The 27,475-nt window shown below is 41.7% G+C and overlaps 1 protein-coding gene across 7 annotated transcripts in view; it reads left to right on the top strand.

Annotated features, from left to right (window-relative positions):
• LOC133559457 (girdin-like) overlaps nt 1-27,475 on the top strand; it is a 183,008-nt gene that overhangs the window by 18,307 nt on the left and 137,226 nt on the right. For all 7 annotated transcript variants that reach the window (XR_009808177.1, XM_061911231.1, XM_061911229.1 and 4 more), the window contains exon 3: nt 22,620-22,728. Coding sequence is in view for 6 of the 7 variants with exons in the window: in XM_061911231.1 (XP_061767215.1) it covers nt 22,620-22,728 (109 nt within the window). In the remaining variant the exon portion in view is untranslated. The remainder of the gene's footprint in view (nt 1-22,619; nt 22,729-27,475) is intronic.

The raw sequence follows: 27,475 nt of genomic DNA, 5'->3' as shown, positions 1-27,475 counted from the left end.
GCTGTACCTAATGAAGTGTCCAGCGCATTAAAGTGAGTTCGCCCTCCCCCCCACCGACACTTTACATCCCCCCAGGAGCACATTAACCAATTCTGCAATAGCCACAATTGGTCTCCTGGAGTGAATGTAGGCTGCACACAATGGGACCTTGTATTTGGGCCACTGATGGTGGGTCAGGAATGAGACAATTATGGAAGGAAGCTCACGGGCTTGGTCACGCCGAAGAAGAAACAAGGTTAAACTTATAATATTTCCATTTTCCTGAGAGGGCCTTGGCTGCCACCTCTGACACGGGTCTGCTGTCAACCGGAGGACACTTGCCCCCCCCAAGTTTCCTCGCTGGGCTGTAGATTAAAACTGCAAATCTGGTTACACATTTAGCAACGACGCACCTGGCGTTGGCTTTTAAGTTCATTATTGCTGACTTGGCTGTTTGGGGAAAGCCGAGCATCATAAATGTTGTGTGGTGATGAACACAGCTTTCCAGTATTTTTGATTTTCTGTTCATAAGAGAGTATTTCATATTTTCTGAACTGTGCTTTGCACTGAAAAAGATGGCTGCTCTGTCTTAGAAAATGGATTGATTGTTCAATTCCATTAGTCAAACATCCTCCAATACAAGAGGAGTGCTCGGAGGGTTTTAAGTGCCTACTGCATAAAGCGCTGGTCGAAGATCTTCTAGTTGACAAGATGACTCTCCTGTTTCTATGGACCTTATGATAAAAATGCAAGTTAAAGGCTTCTGAAACTCACTACTACCGACCACGCAGTCTGATAGTTTATATATCAATGATAAAATCTTAACATTGCAACACATGCCAATAAGGCCGGTTTAGTTTACTAAATTACAATTTTAAATTTCCCGCGGAGTTTCTTGTTGAAAACGTCGCGGAATGATGACGCGTATGATGATGTGTGTTTGTGACGTTATTGGTTGGAGGGGACATACTAGCTCAGCACCACTTACGGCTAAAAGTCGTCTCTTTTCATCGCATAATTACACAGTAATTTGGACATCTGTGTTGCTGAATCTTTTGCAATATGTTCAATTAATAATGGAGACTATAAAGAACAATGCTGTTGGTGGAAAGCGGTGTATTCCAGCTGTCTTAAGCACCGAGACACAGCCGGTGTTTCTTTGTTTGTTGTGAAGCTTTAACATAGAGCGGTCAAGCGAACATCTTTCTCTACGTAAACCAGCATGTTTTTGGATGGGAAAATTGTGATATATATCTTACCAGGGACATCAGTGGATTATTCGTCCTCCTGCAGTAGCTGTCAAAAAAGGCAGCTGTGAGCTTGGCTCCTCGGCTTCTCTCTGAGACACTGGCGTGTTCACCGCAGCCATCCGACTTTTAGGTATGTCTTTACAATCTCATTAAAACACTATTAAAACAATAAGCAGATAAGGGATCTTTCAGAATTATCCTAGTAAATGTGTCTAATTACATCTGAAACGCTCACACTGCCGCCGCCCGGAGCCGTTGCTTTTTATTTTATTTTTTGAATTTTTTTCTAGTCCTTCACTATCAATATCCTCATCCACGAATTTTTCATCCTCGTTCAAATTAATGGGGAAATTGTCGCTTTCTAGGTCCGAATTGCTCTCACTACTGGTGGCTCACATTAAAAACAATGTGAAGATGTGAGGAGCCCTCACACCGGTGACGTCACGTGCACATACTTCCGGTACAGGCAAGGCTTTTTTATTAGCGACCAAAAGTTGCAAACTTTATCGTCGATGTTCTCTACTAAATCATTTCAGCAAAAATATGGCAATATCGCGAAATGATCAAGTATGACACATAGAATGGACCTGCTATCCCTGTTTGAATAGGAAAATCTCACTTCAGTAGGCCTTTAAAGAGCCCCCATATTACAGGAGCTTTCTTTTGTTTTGAAGGACCTCCTGCAAAAACACTAGTCAAAGATGTCTTTATGTAAAGATAGTTAAAGACCCTCTCTGTGACAGGAGCACACTGCTATTTCACTGTTTTTAGAATCCTGCTGTAAAAGTACTAATCAAAGATCTTCTACAATGATAGTAATACTCTGCTGTTTTTAAAGACCTACTGCAAAAACTAGTCAAAGATCCTCTATATGACAGGAACACGCTGCTGTTTTTACTGTTTTTAGAAATCCGGCTACGAAGTCACAAGTTAAAGATCCTCCGTACGAAATAAATGTTGTGCTATTTTTTTAAGGAACTTAAAGTAAAAATGCTCGTCAAAAATCCTCTACATGACAGGAGAACACTGCTGGTTCAACTGTTTTTAGAATCTTGCTGCAAAAACACCAGTCAAAGATCGTCTATAGTGAGAAATCATGCTCTGTTGTTTTTTGAAGGACCTACTGCAAAGACATTATTCAAAGATCCATTATATGATATAAATGTTCTGCTGTTTTTAAGGAACTTGATGTAAAAATGCCTGTCAAAGATCCTCGATATGACAGGAGCCCACTGCTATTTTTACTGTTTTTAGAATCCTGCTGCAAAAACACAGGTCAAAGATCCTCCATAAAATAAAAACGTGCTGCTGTTTGAAGGAACTTAATGTAAAAATTCTCGTCAAAGATCGTCTATGTGACAGGAGCACACTTCTGTTTCTACCGTTTGTAGAACCCTGCAGCAAAAACAGCAGTCAAATGATAGAAATGCTCAGCTGTTCTTAAGGAACTACTGCAAAAACCAGTCAAAGATCCTTTTGTATGACAGAAACCCGATGCTGTTTTTGCTGTTTTTAGAAATCCTGCTATAAAAACACTAGTCAAAGATCCTCTATACGATAGAAATGTTGTGCTGTTTTTAAGGAACTTAATGTAAAAATGCTCATCAAAGATCCTCTATATGTCAAGATCCCACTGCTGTTTTCACTGTTTTTAGAATCCTGCTCCAAAAACACTAGTCAAAGATCCTCTATATAATACAAATGTGCTGCTCTTTTTAATGATCTAACGCCAAAACATTAGTCAGAGATCCTCTATATCATTGTGTCAAACTCTGGCCCGCGGGCCAAATTTGGCCCGCCGTGTAATTTCATTTGGCCCTTGAGGCAATATCAAATTAACATTAGGGCTGGCCCGCCGGTATTATACAGCGGCGCTGCCGCTGTAACACCGCATTCACCGCTTATACTCATACTTGCCAACCCTCCTGAATTTCCAGGGAGACTTCCGAAGTTCAGTGCCCCTCCCGGAAATTTCCCAGGGCAACCTTTCTCCCGAATTTCTCTCCGGACAACAATATTGGGGTCGTGCCTTAAAGGCACTGCCTTTAGCGTTCTTCACAACCTGTCGTTATGTCCGCTTTTCCTCTATACATACAGCGTGCCGGCCAAGTCACATAGTACATGCGGCTTGTACACACACACACACAAGTGAATGCAATGCATATGTGATCAACAGCCATACAGGTCACACTGAGGGTGGCCGTATATACAACTTTAACACTGTTACATATATGCGCCACACTGTGAACCCACACCAAACAAGAATGACGAACACATTTCGGGAGAACAACCGCACCGAAACACAACATGAACACAACAGAACAAATACCCAGAATCCCTTGCAGCACTAACTCTTCCAGGATGCTACAATATCCACCCCCGCTACCACCAAACCACGCCACCCCCCAACCCTGACCACCTCATTATTTTATTTTAAAATGTATTAGCTAGTGGAAAAAGTTAATGTTGATATTTACTTCAGAAGGCTGCAAATAAAAAAGAGGCATTACATTTATTATTTAAATGTTATTTCTGTGATATTTTTTCGTTTGTTTTTTGAAAGTTGATTTTGCACTATTAGGTTATATAAGCGTTGTTAAAGCAAATCAGTGTAGCAAACTGAGCAATAACGTTTTATTTATTCACTTTCTCTTGCTACTTCAAGGCTTGAATGTTTGATTCATTCCTTATTGTTATTTTACTTTCAAATTTATTATTGGCCCGTGGAGAAAGTTTATTTTGATATTTACCTCAGAAGGCTGCAAATAGAAAAGAGGCATTAAATTTTTATTTAAATTTGATTTGATATGCCATTGATATTTTGAAATTATTGTTATTATTATTTGAAACTGGATTTTTCCTGTCACTATAAAGTTATATAAGCCTTGCTTGTTCAATATTCAAGGCAAAACTTGTTTGGGTCCCTATTAAAAGGTTAATTTGTTCAGTTTTAAATTTTGGCCCACTCTGTATTTGAGTTTGACACCCCTGCTCTATATGATAGAAATGTTTGGCTGTTTTTATGGAACTTAATGTAAAAATGCCAGTCAAAGATCCTCTACATGAGAGGAGCAGGCTGCAGTTTCTACTGTTTTTAGAATCCTGCTGCACAAATACTAGTCATAGATCCTCTATGTGACAGGAGCACACTGCCGTTTTAACTGTTTTTTGAACCCTGCTGCAAAACACCTAGACAAAGATCTTCTAAATTATATAAATGCTCTCCTGTAAAATTCTAGTCAAATATTCTCTATATGACAGGAGCACACAGCTGTTTTTAATCCTGCTGCTAAACCACTAGACAAAGATCCTCTATAATGCCCAAAAAATGCTCTACCGTTTTTAAGGACATCTTACAAAAACTAGTCAAAGATCCTCTAAATGACAGAAGAACTGTTCTTAAGACCCTGCAGCTAAACTCCTTCCCGAGGTATGAACGGATGAATGATGTCATGTCAGTTGCAGAGGCCTGCTGGTCTCCCGGATGAGTTCTGATTTGAGGGTCTTGCTGCCGTTGTTTGGATTGAGGTTTTAGCGGGCATGAGTGTTTGCAGCTGTGAGTCGCCTGACAGGAAGTCAGAGCTCGCCAGTCACGGCCAGCCTTGTGCGCTTTTGTTCTGGGTTTCTGTGTCAGCACGGGGCTGACTGTGTGTGTGTGTTGTGTGTATCTGGTGTGTGTGTGTGTGTGTGCATTTGTTTTCGTAGTCGGGCAGCTGTCAGTGGTTGTCTTGCCCGACCTTGCTCACACACACACACACACACACACGCACACACACACACACACACACACACACACACACACACACACACACACACACACACACACACACACACACACACCAGGCCCACAGTTGTGATGGTCACATTGTTGTGTTTGCCAATAGCTACTGTCTACACAAAAAACATGTCTGCCACCAAATGTTACTTTCTCGTTGCACTTTTGCAGAACATTCCGCCGTCAGCACCTAGCAAGAGCGGTGTCGGGCGGTCAGCAGTCGACCCCCGGAGGGCGACGTCGGGATTATCTAACGGTTTGCCGACACCCAGATGGCACCGTGTCCCCCCTCAGCTCCCCCAGTCCTCTCATGACTGTCATTACCCAGCCAATTAGATGACCTCCTCAGTGCTGTCAAACCAATTACTTCGCCATCTCGGCGAGAGGCAGCCAATTAAAATGCTGTCAGAGTGACAAGAGTCACTTCGGGTTGTCTGCTTCAGCTCCCTGGAAACGCATTTGACCAGTCGGGTGCACCAGTGTCCCGACTGGTCCAACGACGCCAGAGTACAGTTGTTTTCAGTCCGAATATACGATAAAAGCTACACAGCGGGAGGGAATATTATATTTGATTGGCTCTTATGACTAATATCACAAACAGGAAATGCATTCCGTGTTGCTTCTCGCTGAGGCAGTTGCCAAATCTATACAGGAAGTTGTGCAAGGCTGGAAAGGAATGTTTAAAGAGACATAAAAGTCAGAAAAAGAGTGAAAAAATGCTAATAAGTTTGCGTGTCTCAAACTTTTTCACCTATGATACCGACAATGGAGCCTTGATATCAATGTTATCTGATACAATATAAGCAGGAATCATCCATAGTTTTATTATTTTGTAGTGTTGAATGATTTAAAATGTTTGATCAAATTGAATTAGTCGGTGTGAAAAACACTAAGCTACCGTATTTCCTTGAATTGCCGCCGGGGCGCTAATTCATTTAAAATCTTCTCACTCCTGCGCTTATCAAAGGCATGCGGTAAAAGTAAGCGTGCGCTAATTATTTTAAAACCTCTTCTCACTCCGGCACTTACCAAAGGCATGCAGTAAAAAATTGAGTGTGATGTAAGCTTGGACCTTAAATCCTACTGAATAGCTCTTAATCTTCTTCCCTTTATGCGATTTCAAATTACCGGTATTGAAATCAACCTCCTCCATTTTGAAAATGATGACAGGGGAAGTGTCAGTCGTAATGTCACAAGTTTGACCAGGCGGTAATACTAAGCATGCGCTAATTATTTTGCGAAGCGAGTTTGACCTGGCAATAATTCAAGGCAGGCGCATACTATATGCCCTCCGGCAATTCAAGGAAATACGGTATTTATTATTATTCACTATCTAGAAGGGACGTGCGCTGTCTTTAAGTTGAAGTGAAGTGGTAATTGTTTTTGGCGGCACCTACTGGCCCCCAAAATTTCATGAATTTTAACTCATAACGGAGTATGCGGAATGATGCGGAGACATTTGTTACTGGATACTTTCTAATAATGTGTGACTATAATTATTTGACATTTGTTTATATTGACAAATGTGCAATATTATTCAATGAAGGACACGTATTACGCATGTCTAGCTTGTGTGCTATTGTGTGCTGAGCTGATGTGTAGCTGCTAGCTCATAGTAGCCTATAGCCATGTCTACCTTAGACTTGACTAAAATGAAGAGCAACCTTGTGTGTGTATTGGAGGACATTCAGATGTTAACTGGCTGTCCAGCTTTAAACGTGCAAGTAAACATGCAATAGGACTGCTTGTATCGCAACGCTTATATCGGAGTGTGACGGGTTCCCTGCCATCATCGTGTAGGTTGCAGTGCCGATCGATACAGGACGCATCGTAACAGGTTTGACTTTTGTTTATTTTTTCAATAAATCTTTTGTCTGGCCAGTCGGTCGCGCCAATTTCTGGCTCGCTGGCTCTGCCTGCTCGTCGCGGCGCACCTTTTGGTGCCCGGTGGCTGCGTCTGCTGCGGGGGCTCATCTTTATCTCGGTCTCTCTCGTCGTGCTCGTGGTTGTCGTTCGCCGTGCTTTCCTCGCCTACTTCTGCCTCGATCGTTCCTTCTTCTCCCCTTTTGTAGTGCAGCAGAAGATGCAGAGATTGAGCACAGGTGTGTCGCTTACGCACCTGACTCGGTTGGCTGCAGCGTCGCTCCGAGTGCGTCCCGCCTCTCCTCTCCGCCGCATGCCCCGCCCCCTGGCCGCCATCTCGGGTAGGACCACTGTTTGTCCTATCCCGCTGTCGGCTTCGTCTGTCCACACGGCGATTTTTATATACAAGCTGATGCTTTTTGTTGATATCCAGTGATCGTACACCCACCCTGAGCTGTAGCATATTATTGGCGGCCCAATTTAATGAGTAAAAATAAGATTATGAACCCACCTTCCTGCATTCTCATCTACATATTTACTTTGTGTATCGGAGCTGCTCAGCGTTTTTTTGCCTTCAAGGCCATATTGTAGTCCGTCTGCTGTGTGGGATGCTTGAGACTGGCACTCAAGGGAGTTTGTTTTTAGCCTTGATGATAGAAATGTGTGTTGAGTCTTCCTGCATAAATTGTTTACAGTTGTGTAGAACCCTTACATCGACAATATGTCTATGGGCCTATCAAGTCCTGATCCGTTGTGTACGACTTGTGACTAAAAATTGCCCGCATTGAAGGTCAGCCGCTCTTGTCCAGACCCAAAAGGTTAAGTTCTACAAGAAAAAAAAGAGTCCTTTTATGTCATGTGTTGTAGTATTGTTAACTTCATCATTATCGCTAAGCAGGTCCACAGTCTATTTGTAGTGGTGAGTTGCAGGATGGGCAGCACGGTGGAACAGGGAGTGCATGTGTCTCACAATACAAAGGTCCTGAGTTCAATCCCATCCTCGGGATTTTTCTGTGTGGAGTCTGCATGTCCTCCCTATGACTACGTGGGTTCCCTCCGGGTACTTTGGCTTCCTCCTACCTCCAAAGACATGCACCTGGGGATAGGTTGATTGGCAACATTAAATTGGCCCCTAGTGTGTGAATGTGAGTGTGAATGTTGTCTGTTTATCTGTGTTGGCCTTGTGATGAGGTGGCGACTTGTCCGTTGTGTCCTTGAGCAAGACACTTCACCCTTGCTCCTGATGGGCCCTGGTTAGCGACTTGCATGGCAGCTCCCGCCATCAGTGTGTGAATGTGTGTGTGAATGGGTGAATGTGGAAATACTGCCTTGCTTTGGGCTCCTTAAAAAGGGGTAGAAAAACGCTATACAAGTACAACCGTTTACATTTACCCCGCCTTCCGCCCGCATGCAGCTGAGATAGGGTCTAGCACCCCCCATGCCCCCAAAAGGGACAAGCGGTAGAAAATGGATGGATGGATGGATGGGTTGCGGGATTGGGGCAGCTCAATGACCACATTGTTTGGTTTGCATAATTGACTATGTATGACTTATGTCTTTTTATTCAAACCTTGTCAGAATTTCAAAAATATATCACCGGTGGAGGACCGGTACTTTTCAGAGGCGGTATAGTAATATGATTCATTAGTATAGCGGTACTATACTAATACCAGTGTACCTAGGGGTGTAACGGTACACAAAAATTTCGGTTCGGTACGTACCTCGGTTAAGAGGTCACAGTCGGTTCATTTTCGGTACAGTAAGAAAACAGCAAAATATAAATTTTTGGGTTATTTATTTACCAAATTTGTAAACAATGGCTTTATCCTTTTAACATTGGGAACACTATAATGATTCTGCCCACGTTAATCAACATTAACCTGCCTCAAATTGTTGCTCAGATTAAATAAAATGACAAAACTTTTCTTCTACATATAAAAAGTATAAGTTTCAAGTCAACTCATCATGCTTAATTTATTACAGCACTTGGGAAGCCTGTAGTTGATTTTTATTATGTAAATGTTATATTTTTATCAACATGTGATAGCAGGGACCTTGCCATTCAAAGCTTTTCTGTCCGTAAAACACACACACGCACGCACGCACGCACACTCACACACACCGCATAATGAGCTAACGTTACGCTAAAAGCTAATTACCCTTCAACTCAAGCCAGAACTGCGAGCGAGCTGAGCTGCAGTTAAAGTTTTTAGAAGGTCAATGAGCTCACAGTGATGTTAGTAGTAGTTGACGCTGAAGCATTTACTACATGCGCTCTGAATACGCACTGCTGATTGGCTCTTACCGCTCTGAATACGCACTGCTGATTGGCTCTTACCGCTCTGAATACGCACTGCTGATTGGCTCTTACCGCTCTGAATACGCACTGCTGATTGGCTGTTACCGCTATATATGTAACCAATCAGATGGTTGTGTGGGTGGGACAATGCTGGGTGCTGAGAGAGAGTCAGAAGAAGCAAAGCAGATTTTTAAGACTTTAGCTTAGAAACTCGTTCGGTACACCCTCGTACCGAAACCTCTGTACTGAAACGGTTCAATACAAATACATGTACCGTTACACCCCTAGGTATACCCCATGTCCAACATTGGATCTACGTTGTTGGTTGGGAAATGACCAAATTTAAAAGGTCAAATCAACCTCACAACCTGACATAGAATAAAAGTTGTCAAAAAGTTCTATTTGTGTTGTAGAATATTGGTTGAGAAACGACCAAAATTTAATGGTCAAATCAACGTCAGAAGCCAACATTGAATAAACGTGTTGTTTCAATGCTATGTTTGAGTTGCTGAACATCAGGACCTAATTCAACAAGTTCTGAATGTTTTTTCAATGTCTTGTGCGTGTTGGGTTTGTACAATGTAAACAATAAAAATTAACGATCAACTAGGAATATAAACAAGTACTTAAATAAGTAATATGTGCAAGGCTAGTAAATAATAGCGAAGTGGTGAATAAAGCAAAGAAAAACGATGATGACATGAGCATGAGTTAGTACATTAACAGTGACAGATTAGTTTCAGTTATTTTACAATGTTTATCGGATTGATAGCCTGAGCGCAGAAACTCTTCTTATGACGGGTTGTTTTGGCGGACAGTAAGTAGGGAAGAAAAAAACTTAATTGCAATTCCAAAATTGTGATTGTCAATGTCGATTCAATGTTGACTTATCTTGCACCACTGCCGGAGGGGAGGAGTTTAAACAGTTTGGGACCAGGGTTTGAGACGTCTCTAGTAATGCTACCTGCCCGTGTCTTGACCCTGGTACAAGTCCCGGATAGGTTTGGAATGCTGTCACCGATTTATATTTTCCACAGTCCAGATTGTCTGACAGACAGTGATGGAGGTGCACAGGACACACTGAATAATTATGTGTGGATTATGATCAGCAGCGCCTGTGGCAGGTTGAACTTCTTGAGCTGAAGCAGGAAGTACATCCTCTGCTGTGCCTTTTTTCTGATTGTGTCCATGTGGAACATAATATCATAATTAAATATTAATATTTCAGCTCTATTAAACCAGTTTTGCTGTTTGTTTACTTCCACAATGTGCAACTGGCCCATTTAAAATATCCTTTATCGCCCATTCTCATGTATGTGGCAAGTGTGTGCAAGCAATGTCTAATTTTGGTTTGGATTTTCCTTGTGTTGACAGCTACTGCCGACATCATTCAGCCAGTCCGAGGAACGTCAAGATTAACAGTTTCCACTGTATGAATAGCTGAGTAAGGCTTCTTATTGATCAAAAATGCAAAAAAAACATAATGATATGAGTTGCACCACGGCACATCATAACAAACAAGAGCACCCTATTGGATGTGAGAAGTTTGGACCAGTATTTGTGTAAACCGAAACGGGTAGGAATTGCCTGTAAATATGCCGATATGCATCAATCAATCAACGTTTACTTATACAGCCCTAAATCACGAGTGTTTCAAAGGGCTTCAAAAGCCACATTGACATCCTCGGCTCAAATCGCACATCAGGGCAAAAAAAAACTCAACCCAATCGGATGACAATGAGAAACCTTGAAGGGGACTGGAGATGTGTGTTGGCGTTGGAATGTTTTGAATCGGTTGAGAAATGTTGACGTAGTAGAACTTTGTAATTGAGAATTGCCATCCATCCATCCATCTTCTTCCGCTTATCCGAGGTCGTGTCACGGGTGCAGCAGCCTAGGCAGGGAAGCCCCGACTTCCTTCTCCCCAGCCACTTTGTCCAGCTCTTCCCGGGGGATCCCAAGGCGTTCCCAAGCCAGCAAGGAGACATAGTCTTCCCAACGTGTTCTGGGTCTTCCCCGTGGTCTCCTACCGGTCGGACGTGTCCTAAACACTTCCCTACAGAGCCGTTAGGGTAGTATCCTGACCAGATGCCCGAACCACCTCATCTGGCTCCTGTCGATGTGGAGGACCAGCGGCTTTACTTTGAGTTCCTCCCGGATGGCAGAGCTTCTCACCCTATCTCTAAGGGAGAGCCCTGCAACCCGGCGGAGGAAACTCATTTCGGCTGCTTGTACCTGTGATCTTGTCCTTTCGATCACAACCCAAAGCTCATGACCATAGGTGTGGATTGGAACGTAGATCGACCGGTAAATTGAGAGCTCTGCCTTCCGGCTCAGCTCTTTCTTCCCTACAACTGATCGATACAGCGTCCGCATTACTGAAGACGTCGCACCGATCCGCCTGTCGATCTCACGATCCACTCTTACATCATTCGTAAACAAGACTCCGAGGTAATTGAACTCCTCCACTTGGGGCAGGGTCTCCTCCCCAACCCGGAGATGGCACTCCACCCTTTTCCAGGCGAGAACCATGGACTCGGACTTGGAGGTGTTGATTTTCATCCCAGTGGCTTCACACTCGGCTGTGAACCGATCCAGTGAGAGCTGAAGATGCTGGCCAGATGAAGCCATCAGGACCACATCATCTGCAAAAGCAGAGACCTAATCCTGCAGCCACCAAACCAGATCCCCTCAACGCCCGGACTGTACCTAGAAATTCTGTCCATAAAAGTTATGAACAGAATCGGTGACAAAGGCCAGCCCTGGCGGAGTTTGATCCTCACTGGTAATTTAGAATTGGTATTTTGAAATTCCTGGAATTTCGGGAAAACTCGGAATTTGTAGGGGGGAAAAAAAGGTACCTTTTGAAGTCACAACTAGGTGGAATGTTTTGATGGTGGAATGGGTTGAAATATGTAGAAAGAGAAGCCGATAGAAAAAAGGGTGAAAACAGGGCTCTGGAAAACTGGGAATTCTAGGATTTTTTTTTAAATTTGTGGTAATTTGAATGTCCAGGATGAGTGGAGTGTGTGGATGGTGGAACCGATTAAATCGGGTGAGAAATGTGGGAGTTGTAAGACTTTAATAAATGTCCATTCATTTAAATGGGAATTTCGGGAAAACTGGGAATAATAAAAATAAAGATATCACAATTGTCCTAGTTGATATGAAAAAATAAATAAATAAATAAAGATATCACAATTGTCCTAGTTGATATGAATGGGGGGCTTCACGGTGGCAGAGGGGTTAGTGCGTCTGCCTCACAATACGAAGTTCCTGCAGTCCTGGGTTCAAATCCAAGCTCGGGATCTTTCTGTGTGGAGTTTGCATGTTCTCCCCGTGAATGCGTGGATTCCCCCCGGGTACTCCGGCTTCCTCCCACCTCCAAAGACATGCACCTGGGGATAGGTTGATTGGCAACACTAAAATTGGCCCTAGTGTGTGAATGTGAGTGTGAATGTTGTCTGTCTATCTGTGTTGGCCCTGCGATGAGGTGGCGACTTGTCCAGTGTGTACCCCGCCTTCCGCCCGATTGTAGCTGAGATAGGCGCCAGCGCCCCCCGCGACCCCGAAAGGGAATAAGCGGTAGAAAATGGATGGATGGATGGATGGATATGAATGGGTCGATGTTGGAATGTTTTAAATTGGTCGAGGAATGTTGACCTAGTAACACTTTGTAATTGTGACTTAAGTGTTTTGTAATTCTTGGAATTTTGGGAAAACTGGGAATTTATATGAAAAAAAAGTACCTTTGATGTTTTGATATCGGAACTGTCAGAATGGGTTGAAAAATGTAACAAAGAAAAAAGGGTGGAAATAGGACCTAGGAAAACCGGGAATTTTGGGAATTCCTATAATTTATTTGGAATTTGGAAAGTGGTAGTTTGAATGTCCAGGTTGAGTGGAGTGTGTGGATGGTGGAACGCTTTGAATCTGGTGAGAAATGTGTGAATGTGCAAGCTTGAAAATCCATCCATCCATCCATCCATCCATTTTCTACCACTTATTCCCTTTGGGGTCTCATTTACAATAGGGCGGAAGGCAGCGTACACCCAGGAAAAGTTGCCACCTCATCGCATGGCCAACACAGACAGACAGACAGACAACATTCACACTCACATTCACACACTTGGGCCAATTTAGTGTTGCCAATCAACCTATCCCCAGGTGCATTTCTTTGGAAGTGGGAGGAAGCAGGAGTACCCGGAGGAAACACACGGGGAGGAGTTTCAAACTCAACCCCGAACGATCCCAAGCCCAGCATTTAACCCAGGACTATTCAGGTCCTTCGTATTGTGAGGCAGACGCACTAACCCCTCCACCACCGTGCTGTCCAGCTTGAAAATCGTCCCCATAAATTTTTAATGGGAAACATGTCTGGAAAACTTGGAATTTGTGCTGATTTTGGATATTTGGGAAGATCGAAATATGATGCCTCTCGATTCTTGGCCGAGCCGAATGTTTACATACTACAACATTTCAGATCGGATGAAAACTGGGGCGATGAAAGCCGGCAAATTTTGTTGGAAGTGGAAGATTAATAAATATGATTTTATGGTGTAGATTCTTAGATGTGTGAGTGGATTGGCATTCACATAGTTATCATGCCCACGTCTCATTTTATCCAGTGTGGTTTTTACTTCCGTAGTGGGAGTTTCCGACTTTCCTGCAGACTTGAATGCAGCATTCGCAACTATAACAATCCATCTCAGCATGCTATGCCGTGACATCATTACATGAGTTCGATCTGGTTTTGAAGCTCTTTTGGAGTGTACCCTGTCACACAATATGCGTAAGCTTGACGTCATGTTTTTGTCTCCGCAATATTCCAGATACTTGCTTCGTGCCTCGCTTATTTTTATCCTCCTGTTAGCACTTGTTCTTCACACTTTTTTCCCCCCGCACTCTCTTTTTCTTCTCACCCCTTTGTTGTTGTCTTCTGAAACCTCCGTTGACTTTTTCAGCAAGGCTCCAGCTGACATAGCTGGAATTCCAGCTGCAGGAGGCAGGCAGGGATGCAGAACTGCTGCTGCTACTGCAGAGTAGTTCAAACCCGGTCGTCCTTTCCATCACAGCAGGCTGGTCTTAAAAGCCTACACTCTGGAAGAAAGAAGTGCAGACTAGACTGAGGTTTTACAACCAAGCGCTTATGAGACAACCAAGGGCAAACCTCAAAGACGAGCTACAACTTGGAAGTTCTACTGTCAAATCTTCCCTCCTCCTCCATCTGCTTCACGTTACAGACCTCCTGGTGTGACTCGCAGGTCGTAATCTATAAGAAAAGTTGACTCGCTAACAACTGCAGGAAGAGCTGAGTTTCATTTAAAGCATCTTGAGAATGAAATGGAATCAATTAGAGCACTTTCCTTTTCATGAGGAGGGAATAAGAGCTTTCTTTCTTGCTGATGATTGACTATCGCTACAGCAGGAAGTCGAGGCAATTATTGTCGATGTTGTGCATCATTGCGTTCCACTTAGTGTGTGTGTGTGTGTGTGTGTGTCTGTACTGTGCTTTAATGGTTTAACTCACTTCCCAGCTTGGAATGTAAAGGATGAGCGGCCTATGGATACAGGGGTAGAGAGGCAGGACAAAAGACAAAGACTAGGACGGAGGGAAAGGAATCCATGAAAAGCCAAGACACGGACCCCCACATACCAAGGGTCACATGGTGTGTTTATATGGCGCCTCCACTTTGAGCCTATTATTGTTGTAGTTTGCGCTAGTAGTTCGGAAATGAGCTGCGTTATGCTATTGTGCAAGCTGTCAGTGTAGAGATCGACCGATTATCGGCAGCCGTATTTGCCATTTTCCTGTATATCAGTATCTGACCTTAAAAAATATACACATATAATACCAGTATTTAGGTCTTAAAATAAATAAATAAAGTATAAAGTAATATCCACTGCTCAAGCCCAAGCCTTTTTTCCCTGCTTAAGAAAAGTTACCATTTTGCTGGAGCCTGATTTAAAAAAAATAAATAAAAAATAGAAATAATTAAAGAACAAAAATACTCTTAAAGATGACACTTTTAAGAAACATTTGAAAACTTCTCTTTTTAGTTAATGCACCTTTTAACTCGAATTTTTATCCTTTTTATGATGTTGCCTATGTTTCAACTAAGTTTTGTACAGCGCTTTGTGATTTTATCTGTGAAAAGCGCTTTATAAATGTACTTACTGTATTTTTCGAACTATAAGTCGCAGTTTTTTCATAGTTTGGCCGAGAGTACGACTTATACTCAGGAGCGACTTATGTGTGAAATTATTAACACATTACCGTAAAATATCAAATAATGTTATTTAGTTCATTCACTTAAGAGACTAGACGTGTAAGATTTCATGGGATTTAGCGATTAGGAGTGACAGATTGTTTGGTAAATGTATAGCATGTATATATATATGTTATAGTTATTTGAATGACTCTTACCATAATATGTTACGTCAACATACCAGGCATGTTCTCAGTTGGTTATTTATGCGTCATATAACGTACACTTATTCAGCCTGTTGTTCGCTATTCATTATTTATTTTAAATTGCCTTTCAAATGTCTATTCTTGGTGTTGGGTTTTAACAAATACATTTCCCCCAAAAATGCGACTTATACTCCAGTGTAGGGCTGGCCGATATTGCCTTTTTTTAATATCGCGATATTTTTAGGCCATATCGCGATATACGATATATATATTACGATATTTTGCCTTGGCCTTGAATGAACACTTGATGCATATAATCACAGCAGTATGATGATTATCCATCCATCCATCCATTTTCTACCGCTTATTCCCTTTGGGGTGACGGGGGGCGCTGGCACCTATCTTATATGTGTCTACATTAAAACATTCTTCTTCATACTGCATTCATGCATGTTCCTTTTAATCATTCATGCAGAGAGGGAAATCACAACTAAGTCAATTGAACAAAAGTATTTTTATTAAAGTTATTAAGCAATGGCACAAACATTCAAATAATTTCCAATACATAAATTGCAAGATTGTCAGACATTTTAAGTGTCAAATAAAAATGAGCTGCATAATAGGAAATCAAATAGTATGTGTCCTTCACCATGTGGTATGTTACTAAGGTTATGAAATTCTCTTCATTCTCTAGCGAGTGACTTTACAAACGATGCTACATATTAGCAGTAATGCTACTTTTTATAGCAACGCTTTTCCCCCACACTTGACAAATTACGGTTGTCTGTTGGACATATTCCCACTTGAAGCCGAACCACCGCCAGACGATGGACCCCCTGCTGTTTTTATTGGGAATGAAGTGTTCCTTCATTTGTTATCAGATCCGCACCATCTTTCTCTCGTGCGGCTACGTTAGCAGCTAACATTAGCCACGTCGTTACCTCTCTGTCCTTTTTTTTTTTTACCTCTCTGCCCTGCGAGGGTGTGTATGTGACGTGTGACGTATGTAAGCCTGCTTGTCTGCGAGAAGGAGAGACAGGAAAGAGTGAGGAGAGCCTGAAGTGTATGCCCGCAGCTAAAAGTCCTGCTGTGAACGTATATTTGAATATTACGATATAGTCATTTTCTATATCGCATAGAGACAAACCCGCGATATATCGTATATATCGATATATCGCCCAGCCCTACTCCAGTGCGACTTGTATATGATTTTTTCCTTCTTTATTATGCATTTTCGGCAGGTGCGACTTATACGGTATATGAATGCAGTATGAAGGAGAATGTTTTAATGAATACACATATAATCATCATACTGCTGTGATAATGTGCATCAAGTGTTCATTCAAGACCAAGGCAAAATATTGTAATATATATCGTATATCGCGATATGGCCTAAAAATATCGAGATATTAAAAAAAGGCCATATCGCCCAGCCCTAATTTGACGTTTGAAATTTGGTCAATTCACAACCAACAACATGGATCCAACATTTGGACGTCAACGTTGTCTCAATTTACAAATACGACCATTTTGCAACGTTGTTTTAAAGTAAATTTTAAAGGACAAATATGTATGATCAACGTTGTAGCAATGTCTTGTGCCTGCTGTGGTATAAGCTGGGACCTTTTAAATGGCTTAATTATTTAACTGGAGAACAATACTGAATGCAGTGTGTGTTGTCAGATGGACACACAGAATTATAGAGAACCTTTTCATCCATGATGCTGCTGCTAATCAGAGCTCATCCCCCACATTCCTGTTAGCTTTCCCACTGACACACACTGCTGCTATGTTTGGACTGGCTCTATCCCAACACGTGGCCAAATGTAGCCTGTCTTTTCCCTTTTTGTGTGCGTGTGCCTGGTTACCCATGCTGACCGTAATGCAGGCTGTCATATATAGGTTAACAGTACTCTGCAAAGCACCCAGCCAATCAGAGGCGGCCTCAGAGAGGAGAAAGCCCCATGGCTGCTAGTAGCTCTGCATAAAACTTCATCAACCATCAACAGAACCCACAGTCCATCTTATTCACATTATGTCCGTCTGCTTGAGCCATCCCTTCTTAATCTACGTGTCTGCCCAAAGCTTTAGGTTTGCTGTATCAGCAGAAATAGCAAGGGGGTTAATATCTGGGATTTCTCTCCCCGATTAAAGCTGTTAGTCCTTTTTTGTTGCCTGAGCTCTGCAGGGGTTCTGTCTGAAGCGTGCCTGGGTGTGCAGCATCATGACTTTGGGAGTCGTATTCCGCCATGTTTTTGCTGGCCTTACTGTTATGGAATGTGCTGGAAAATGAGTTTCACACACACACACACACACACACACACACACACACACACACACACACACACACACACACACACACACTCACACACACACACACAGCTCATTTAGCTTGTCACCATCCTCACACTGACAGGATTACAGCCCCCACTTCTTAATTCAAGGGTTAAATAGACCCCCTACTATGGACTTGTTTGAGGGGGCCACATGACCGCTAATGCGGACCATTAAAAAGAGCCTTGTGTCCCCCTGATTAGCATCAATGGCGCTGTGCATCGGTGCGGATGCTGATCAAAGGCCTAATTAACACGTCCACGCTGCAGAATTATTCGTAACAAGGCCCTTTCTTGTTTGGAACGCCCCACCTTCTTAGAAAGTGGCGGTTACGTTAGCCGTGAGTGGAGGTTAAAACGTTTTACGTGACCCGCTGATCCTCTCGGTCAAACATAAACACACATTAATCAGTGTTTTGTTTTTTTGTGGAAGCTTTCTAATTTTCCACAGAGCACAGATGCAGACATGCACAGGCAGCATTCATGCATGACTACACATGAGCGACCCACCACGTGCACGCACACACACACACACACACACACACACACACACACACACACACACACACACACACACACGCATGCATTCACAAGCAGTCGGCGCCGTCTCCACCCCCACACTTGACCCTCGTATATAGGTCACAAATGTACATATTTTTTGAAGTCTGGAGCATGTTTCAGGAACAGAAATCTTTAAGTACTCAATTGTGGGAGAGCAAGAAGTGAATTCAGACAAAACATCATTGTATTGTGTTTTTTGAGCGTTGCATAATAGATATACATAATGTTATGGGTCATTATTGCAATGAAATGTAAGCAAGGTTACTTAAGTATTCATATTTATATACCATATATGTGTGTATGTATGTATATATATATATATACATACATATGTATACATATATGTGTGTATGTATGTGTGTATATATATATATATATATATATATATATATATATATATATATATATATATATATATATATATATATATATATATATATATATATATATATATATATATATATATATATAAAAATACTGTGTATGTATGTATGTGTATAAATGTATGTATGTAGATATACAAACCCTGTTGAGTTGGGAAATTGTGTTAGATGTAACTATAAATGGAATACAATGATTTGCAAATCCTTTTCAACCCATATTCAGTTGAATGCGCTACAAAGACAAGATATTTGATGTTCAAACTCATAAATTGTTTTTTGTTTTTTTTGCAAATAATAATTAACTTAGAATTTCATGGCTGCAACACGTGACAAAGTAGTTGGGGAAGGGCATGTTCACCACTGTGTTACATCACTTTTTCTTTTAGCAACACTCAATAAACGTTTGGAAACTGACGAAACTAATTGTTGAAGCTGTGAAAGTGGAATTCTTTCCCATTCTTGTTTAATGTAGAGCTTCAGTCGTTCAACAGTCCGGGGTCTCCGCTGTCGTATTTTACGCTTCATAATGCGCCACACATTTTGATGGGAGACAGTTCTAGACTGCAGGCTGGCCAGGAAAGTACCCGCACTCTTTTTTTACGATGCCACGCTGTTGTAACACGTGCTGAATGTGGCTTGGCATTGTCTTGCTGAAATAAGCAGGGGGGACCATGAAAAAGACGGCGCTTAGATGGCAGCATATGTTGTTCCAAAACCTGTATGTACCTTTCAGCATTAATGATGCCTTCGCAGATGTGTAAGTTACCCATGCCTTGGGCACTAATACACCCCCATACCATCACAGATGTTGGCTTTTGAACTTTGCGTCGATAACAGTCTGGATGGTTCGCCTCCCCTTTGAACACGATGTCGAATATTTCAAAAAATTATTTGAAATGTGGACTGGTCAGACCACAGAACACTTTTCCACTTTGCATCAGTCCATCTTAGATGAGCTCGGGCCCAGAGAAGCCGGCGACGTTTCTGGATGTTGTTGATAAATGGCTTTTGCTTTGCATAGTAGAGCTTTAACTTGCACTTAGATCTAGCGACAAACTGTGTTTAGTGACAGTGGTTTTCTAAAGTGTTCCTGAGCCCATGTGGTGATATCCTTTAGAGATTGATGTCGGTTTTTGATACAAAAATGGATACATGGATGATACAGCAGAGGATTGGGAGAATGTCATGTGGTCAGATGAAACCAAAATAGAACTTTTTCGTATAAACTCAACTCGTCGTGTTTGGAGGGAGAAGAATACTGAGTTGCATCCCAAGAACACCATAACTACTGTGAAGCATGGGGGTGGAAACATCATGCTTTGGGGCTGTTTTTCTGCTAAGGGGACAGGACGATTGATCCGTGTTAAGGAAAGAATGAATGGGGCCATGTATCGTAAGATTTTGAGCCAAAACCTCCTTCCATCAGTGAGAGCTTTGAATGGTTGACCAAATACTTATTTTCCACCATAATTTACAAATAAATTCTTTAAAATTCCTATAATGTGAATTACTGGATTTTTTATCACATTCTGTCTCTCACAGTCGAAGTGTACCTATGATGAAAATTACAGACCTCTGTCATCATTTTAAGTGGGAGAACTTGCACAATCGGTGGCTGACTAAATACTTTTATGCCCCACTGTGTATGAATATATACAGTATAGATATGTATTTATATATATGGAGCATGTATATACATTTTTTTCCAGCCATTATGAGGTCTGTAAACATATTTCAAGCCGGTCATGTGATGTCTCATGCTGCGGCATGACATGACAGTCACATGTCCGACTCGTCATTAGAATGTCATAAAAAATACTCCATTTGGAGAAAAACGAGACTAATTAGATGATTTGTTCTTTGGACAGTGAACAGTAAAAAAAATATCTCTATAAGTAAAAAGGTTTGTTCTTAATTGGGGCTGCTGGTGTTTCCCGCGACATACACAAATGATTTAGAAGATAGCGGTTGCTGTGTACAATCTGTGGAATGTTTCTGAACCTCACTTAAAACGTGCCGACACCCGTGATAGCATCATTAGTGGTCATGCGCATGCTCCTTTGAAAAAGCCCCCCGGCATTCGGATTAACACACGCAGTTCTCTGCTGTAGAAGATTCATGTAGGAGATGTACAAACCCCGTTTCCATATGAGTCAGGAAATTGTGTTAAATGTAAATATAAACAGAATACAATGATTTGCAAATAATTTTCAACCCATATTCAGTTGAAAATGCTACAAAGACAACATATTTGATGTTCAAACAGAAAAACATTTTTTTTTTTTTTTTGCAAATAATCATTAACTTTAGAATTTGATGCCAGCAACACGTGACAAAGAAGTTGGGAAAGGTGGCAATAAACACTGAAAAAGTGGAGGAATGGTCATCAAACACATGTGTGCAGGCTAATTGGGAACAGTTAAGTGCCATGATTGGGTATAAAAGCAGCTTACATGAAATGCTAAGTAATTCACAAACAAGGATGGGGCAAGGGTCACCACTTTATAAGCAAATTGTCGAATAGTTTTAGAACAACATTTCTCAACGAGCTATTGCAAGGAATTTAGGGATTTTACCATCTACGGTCCGTAAAATCATCAAAAAGTTCAGAGAATCTGGAGAATTTACTCCACGTAAGCGATGATATTACCTTCTTTTGATCCCTCAGGCGGTGCTGTATCAAAAACTGACATCGGTGTGTAAATGATATCACCACATGGGCTCAGGAACGCTTCATAAAACCACTGTCAGTAACTACAGTTGGTCGCTACATCTGTATGCAAGTTAGACCTCTACTTTGCAAAGCCAAACCCATTTATCAACAATATCCTGAAACGCCGCCGGCTTGCCTGGGCCCGAGCTCACCTAAGATGGACTGATGCAAAGTGGAAAGGTGTTCTGTGGTCTGACGAGTCCACATTTGAAATTATATTTAGAAACAGAGGATGCACTGTCCTCCAGAACAAAGAAGAAAATAACCATTTGGATTGTTATAGGCGCAAAGTTCAAAAGCCAGCATCTGTGATGGTATGGGGGTGTATTAGTGCCCAAAGCACGGGTAACTTACACATCTGTGAAGGCATCATTAATGCTGAAAGGTCCATACAGGTTTTGGAACAACATGTGTTGTCATCCAAGCAACGTTACCATGGACGCCCCTGCTTATTTCAGCAAGACAAGTGTTACAACAGCGTGGCTTCGTAAAAAAAAGAGTGCGGGTACTTTCCTTGCCCGCCTGCAGTCCAGACCTGTCTCCCATCGAAAATGTGTGGCGCATTATTAAGCAGAGACCCCGGACTGTTGAACGACTAATGCTAAACATAAAACAGGAATGGGAAAGAATTCCATTTTCAAAGCTTCAACAATTAGTTTCCTCAGTTCCCAAACGTTTATTGAGTGTTGTTAAAAGAAAATGTGATGTAACACAGTGGTGAACATGCCCTTTCCCAACTACTTTGGCACGTGTTGCAGCCATGAAATTCTAAGTTAATTATTATTTGCAAAAAAAAAATAAAGTTTATGAGTTTGAACATCAAATATGTTGTCTTTGTAGTGCATTCAATTAAATATGTGTTGAAAAGGATTTGCAAATCATTGTATTCCGTTTATATTTACATCTAACACAATTTCCCAACTCATATGGAAACGGGGTTTGTATTTGCCAAACATGATCACATGTTTTGATCAATGTTTTCATCTATGTAGCATTGACCTGCTTCCTGTCTTCTATTTTGACTTTCTATTTGTTTTCTTTGCACCAGAAACCCCAAGGCCACGGTGCAGAGGACCAACAAGAAGGTGAACAATGACCCCACGCTGCGCATCCAGAACCTTTCCATTCTCATCCGGCAGGTCAAAGCCTACTATCAGGTAAGAACAACTTGCATCACATTGCAGTTGTTGTTGATGCTGGGAGATGCTTTATTGGAATGCAGCTGGGAGTGCTTTATTATGGTCAGGCTTTCCCACACTTCACTGACCCATTTCCTCGGGTGCTGTGCTAAGGCTGCATAAAGGTCTCTAACTTATCAAGCTAAATGCTAGCGTTCATCTAACGAAGCGCATGGAGACCCAGTGTGTTTGATAGTGTTTTTTGTGCTATCAAGGTGCAATTATGTTGCAGAACATGACCTCATGTGCACAACATAGTCACAGGAAGTACGTTCCTGATTTGTTCACTATTGCAATTAAGAAATGACTCCCAAACATCCTCTTAGTTCTTACCAGATCTCTTTAATTACACATTAAGCCCACAATAGATCCCCAAGGCTAAACAGCCAACAAATGAGTCACTGGGTGATTTAAAGTACAACAAGAGTGGAAAAACAAGTTGACTTTATATTAGGGCTGGGCGATATGGCCTTTTTTTAATATCTCGATATTTTTAGGCCATATCGCGATATACGATATGTATCTCAATATTTTGCCTTGGCCTTGAATGAACACTTGATGCATATAATCACAGCAGTATGATGATCCGATGTGTCTACATTAAAACATTATTCTTCATACTGCATTAATATATGCTACTTTTGAACTTTCATGCAGAGAAGGAAATCACAATTAAGTCAATTGTATTTATTAAACAGTTATTAAGCAGTGGCACAAACGTTCATGTCTTTTCCAAAACAGAAAGTGCAAGATTGTCAGAGACATTTTAAAGACCTACTGAAATGAGATTTTCTTATTTAAACGGGGATAGCAGGTCCATTCTATGTGTCATACTTGATCATTTCGCGATATTGCCATATTTTTGCTGAAAGGATTTAGTAGAGAACATCCACAATAAAGTTTGCAGCTTTCGGTCGCTAACAGAAAAGCTCTGCCTTTACCGGAAGTCGCAGACGATGATGTCACATGTTGATGGCACCTCACATATTCACATTGTTTTTAATGGGAGCTTCCAACAAAAACAGCTATTTGGACCAAGAAAATGACAATTTCCCCATTAATTTGAGCGAGGATAAAATATTCGTGTTTGAGGATATTGATAACGGACTACAAAAAAAAAAAAAAAAAAAGTTAAAAAAAAAAGGCGATTGCATTGGGACGGATTCAGATGATTTTAGACACATTTACTAGGATAATTCTGTGAAATCCCTTATCTTTCTATTGTGTTGCTAGTGTTTTAGTGAGTTTAACTGTACCTGATAGTCTGGGAAAGTCAAGAAGAAACTCCCGGGAAATTTAAAATTGCAATTTAGTAAACTAAAAAGGCCATATTGGCATGTGTTGCAATGTTAATATTTCATCATTGATATATAAACTATTAGACTGCGTGGTCGGTAGTAGTGGGTTTCAGTAGGCCTTTAAGTGTCAAATATAAATGAGCTGCATAATAGGAAATCAAATTGTATTCGTCCTTCACTATATGGTAGGTTACTACGGACGTTATGAAATTTTCTTCATTCTCTAGCAGGTGACTTTTCAAATGATGCTACATGTTAGCAGTGATACTACTTTTTATAGCAACGCGTTTGGCCCACACTTGACAAATTACAGTTGTCTGTTCGACATATTCCCACTTGAAGCTAAACCCCCGCCAGACGATAGACCCCCTGCTATTTTTCTTGGCAATTAATTCTTCCTTCATTCGCACCTTCTTTCTCTCGTATTACCACTCGCATGGCTCCGCTAGCATCACAGCTAACGTTTCCCATGCTGCTACCTCTCTGCTGGGCGACGGCATGTACGTATGTGACGTATGACATGACAGTATGTGACGTATGTAAGAAAGTGCGCTTGTCTGTGAGAAGGAGAGACACGAAAGAGCGAGGAGAGCCTGTCATGTAATGCCCGCAGCTAAAAGCAACTGCGTGAGAACGTATACTCGAATATCACGATATAGTCATTTTCTATATCGCACAGAGACAAACCCGCGGTATATTGTGTATATCGATATATCGCCCAGCCCTACTATATATGCTTGAATACGTTTCATTCAATCCCGGGCTCCGGATCTTTCTGTGTAGAGTTTGCATTTCCTCCCCGTGAATGCGTGGGTTCCCTCCGGGTACTCTGGCTTCCTCCCACCTCCAAAGACATGCACCTGGGGATAGGTTGATTGGCAACACTAAATTGGCCCTAGTGTGTGAATGTGAGTGTGAATGTTGTCCGTCTATCTGTGTTGGCCATGCGATGAGGTGGCAACTTGTCCAGGGTGTACACTGCCTTCCGCCCGAATGCAGCTGAGATAGGCTCTAGCACCCACCGCGACCCCGAAAAGGACAAGCGGTAGGAAATGGATGGATGGGACGTATCCATTAAACCAGGGGTGCCCATTACGTCGATCGCGAGCTACCAGTCGACCGCGGAGGGTGTGTCAGTCGATCTCGAGCCAGGCTTTTAAAAAAAATAGACCTAAAAATTAGTGATCACCAATCTTCACCAAGATGTCACTTAAATGACATTCACGGTACCGGAGGGTCTTGTGAGATGACGCTGGCTGCTGTAAGATCATTATTATGAAAATATGACCGAGAGGAAGGCGAGAAACACTTTTTATTTCAACAGACTCTCGCGCCGTACCTTCTGTCAAAACTCTAAAGGCCGACCGCACATTTCCTATCTTCACAATAAAAGCCCTGCTTCATGCTGCCTGCGCTAACTAAATACAGAGTCTCGGAAAACTGGCGTGCACAAGCGATCCCTCAGAAAGCTGGCGTGCACATCACTTGTGCACGCCAGCTTTCCGAGACTCTTATTTTGTTAGCGCAGGCAGCATGAAGCAGGGCTTTTATTGTGAAGATAGGAAATGTGCAATCGGCCTTTAGAGTTTTGACGGAAGGGACGGCGCGAAAGTCTGTTGAAATAAAAAGTGTTTCTCGCCTTCCTCTCTGTCATTTTTTCATAATAATGAACTGGCAGCAGCCAGGGTCATCTCACAAGACCCTCGGGTGCCGTGAATGTCAATCAAGCAAGCTACGGAATTTGCCGCCAATGTTTGTCTTGTAAAGTGTATGGAACCTGGATGAATTAGATGCCAAAAACCAACCACTTTCATGTGGTATTGTACAGAAAGGACAAATTTTTTTCTCCTCCATTTGAAAATGTGGGCGTTATCATCATTACTGTCTGATTCCAATCAATGCAAGTCATCAGAATCAGGTAATACACCAACTTATATTCTTGTCTTCGTGAAAGAAAGACATCTATATGTGTTACAAATGCTTGTATTATCATTAAACACATTTAACTTGTTTCATAAATAAATAAATATAAATGATATATATAAATGAGGTAGATCCCCTCGAGTTGGTCAATTGAAAAGTAGCTCGCCTGCAGAAAAAGTGTGGGCACCCCTGCATTAAACCATATTGATTTGTATTTACAATCCGTAAAATATGTGAAAACATCGTTTAAACATCACAAAATGCCATAAATTCAGTCAGCCATTTTAAATGTTACGCTTTGAATTTCTTCAGCTATTTTGATGTGGTGTTTATCATTCACAACTTTTATGTAAGACATGAACAGGTATGCTTGGATTTTTATGCATTCAAAATAGTAAATAAAAAGCTAACAATTGAGTCAATGGATCGAGGGTCCTCTGTTGCGCTCATTATACGCTCTAAAAAACATCTCAAAAGCGCTAACAATACTCCATTCACATGCTGTGACCTTAAAAATTAACGAAATATGAGTGATAATGTTTTTATAAGTGCCGACGCAGACGGACTATTTTAACAGCGCGTTGATTGCAGTGAGCTCATGAATATTGTTGACACACTGAGCCGACGGCTGGTTCTGCTTCATCTCACACTTGCTCAAAGTAAATTCTATCTAAGTTATAATAAATGCATCTTTCACCTGGTAGTAGACACATGTATTCATGGACAGACAGGCTAGTCTATTTTCACATCCCCGAGATGGCAAAAAATACCTCTTCTTTACCTTCAGTGAGGATTGCGATCAATTCTTCATCTAAAATGGATTATGTGAGCGTCCCATTGGTCGCCATCCCAGGGAAAGTGAAAAATATTACAGTAAGTGTTTGTTTATGGTCTATTATGGTTAGTTCGTATTGTTTAGCAGCGAGCAATGCTGCAGATTAAAAATTATAAGGTCCTGGATGATAATTTTCCCAAAAGTAATCATTGTTTGCTCTCATAAACTCTGTTTGATTAGAATTGCTGTTGAAAGGGAAAGTTATTCTCTCTACATCAATCAATCAATCAATGATTATTTATATAGCCCTAAATCACTAGTGTCTCAAAGGGCTGCACAAACCACAACACAAACCACAACGACATCCTCGGTAGAACCCACATAAGGGCAAGGAAAACTCACACCCAGTGGGACGTCGGTGACAATGATGACTATGAGAAACCTTGGAGAGGACCTCATATGTGGGCAACACCCCCCTCCCCCTCTAGGGGAACCGAAAGCAATAGGGTCTAACATGATACTGTGAAAGTTCAATCCATCGTGGATCCAACACAACCGTGAGAGTCCAGTCCAAAGTGGATCCAACACAGCAGAGGAGTCCCGTCCACAGTGGAGCCAGCAGGAAACCATCTCAAGCGGAGGCGGATCAGCAGCGCAGAGATGTCCCAGCCAATACACAGGCGAGCGGTCCATCCTGGGTCCCGGCTCTGGACGAGCGGTTCATCCTGGG

This window comes from Nerophis ophidion, linkage group LG09, assembly GCF_033978795.1.
Source record: "Nerophis ophidion isolate RoL-2023_Sa linkage group LG09, RoL_Noph_v1.0, whole genome shotgun sequence".
Classification (NCBI taxonomy): Eukaryota; Metazoa; Chordata; class Actinopteri; order Syngnathiformes; family Syngnathidae; genus Nerophis; species Nerophis ophidion.
Note: the sequence above shows the minus strand (reverse complement) of the source record. Positions and strands in the feature narration are given on the sequence as shown.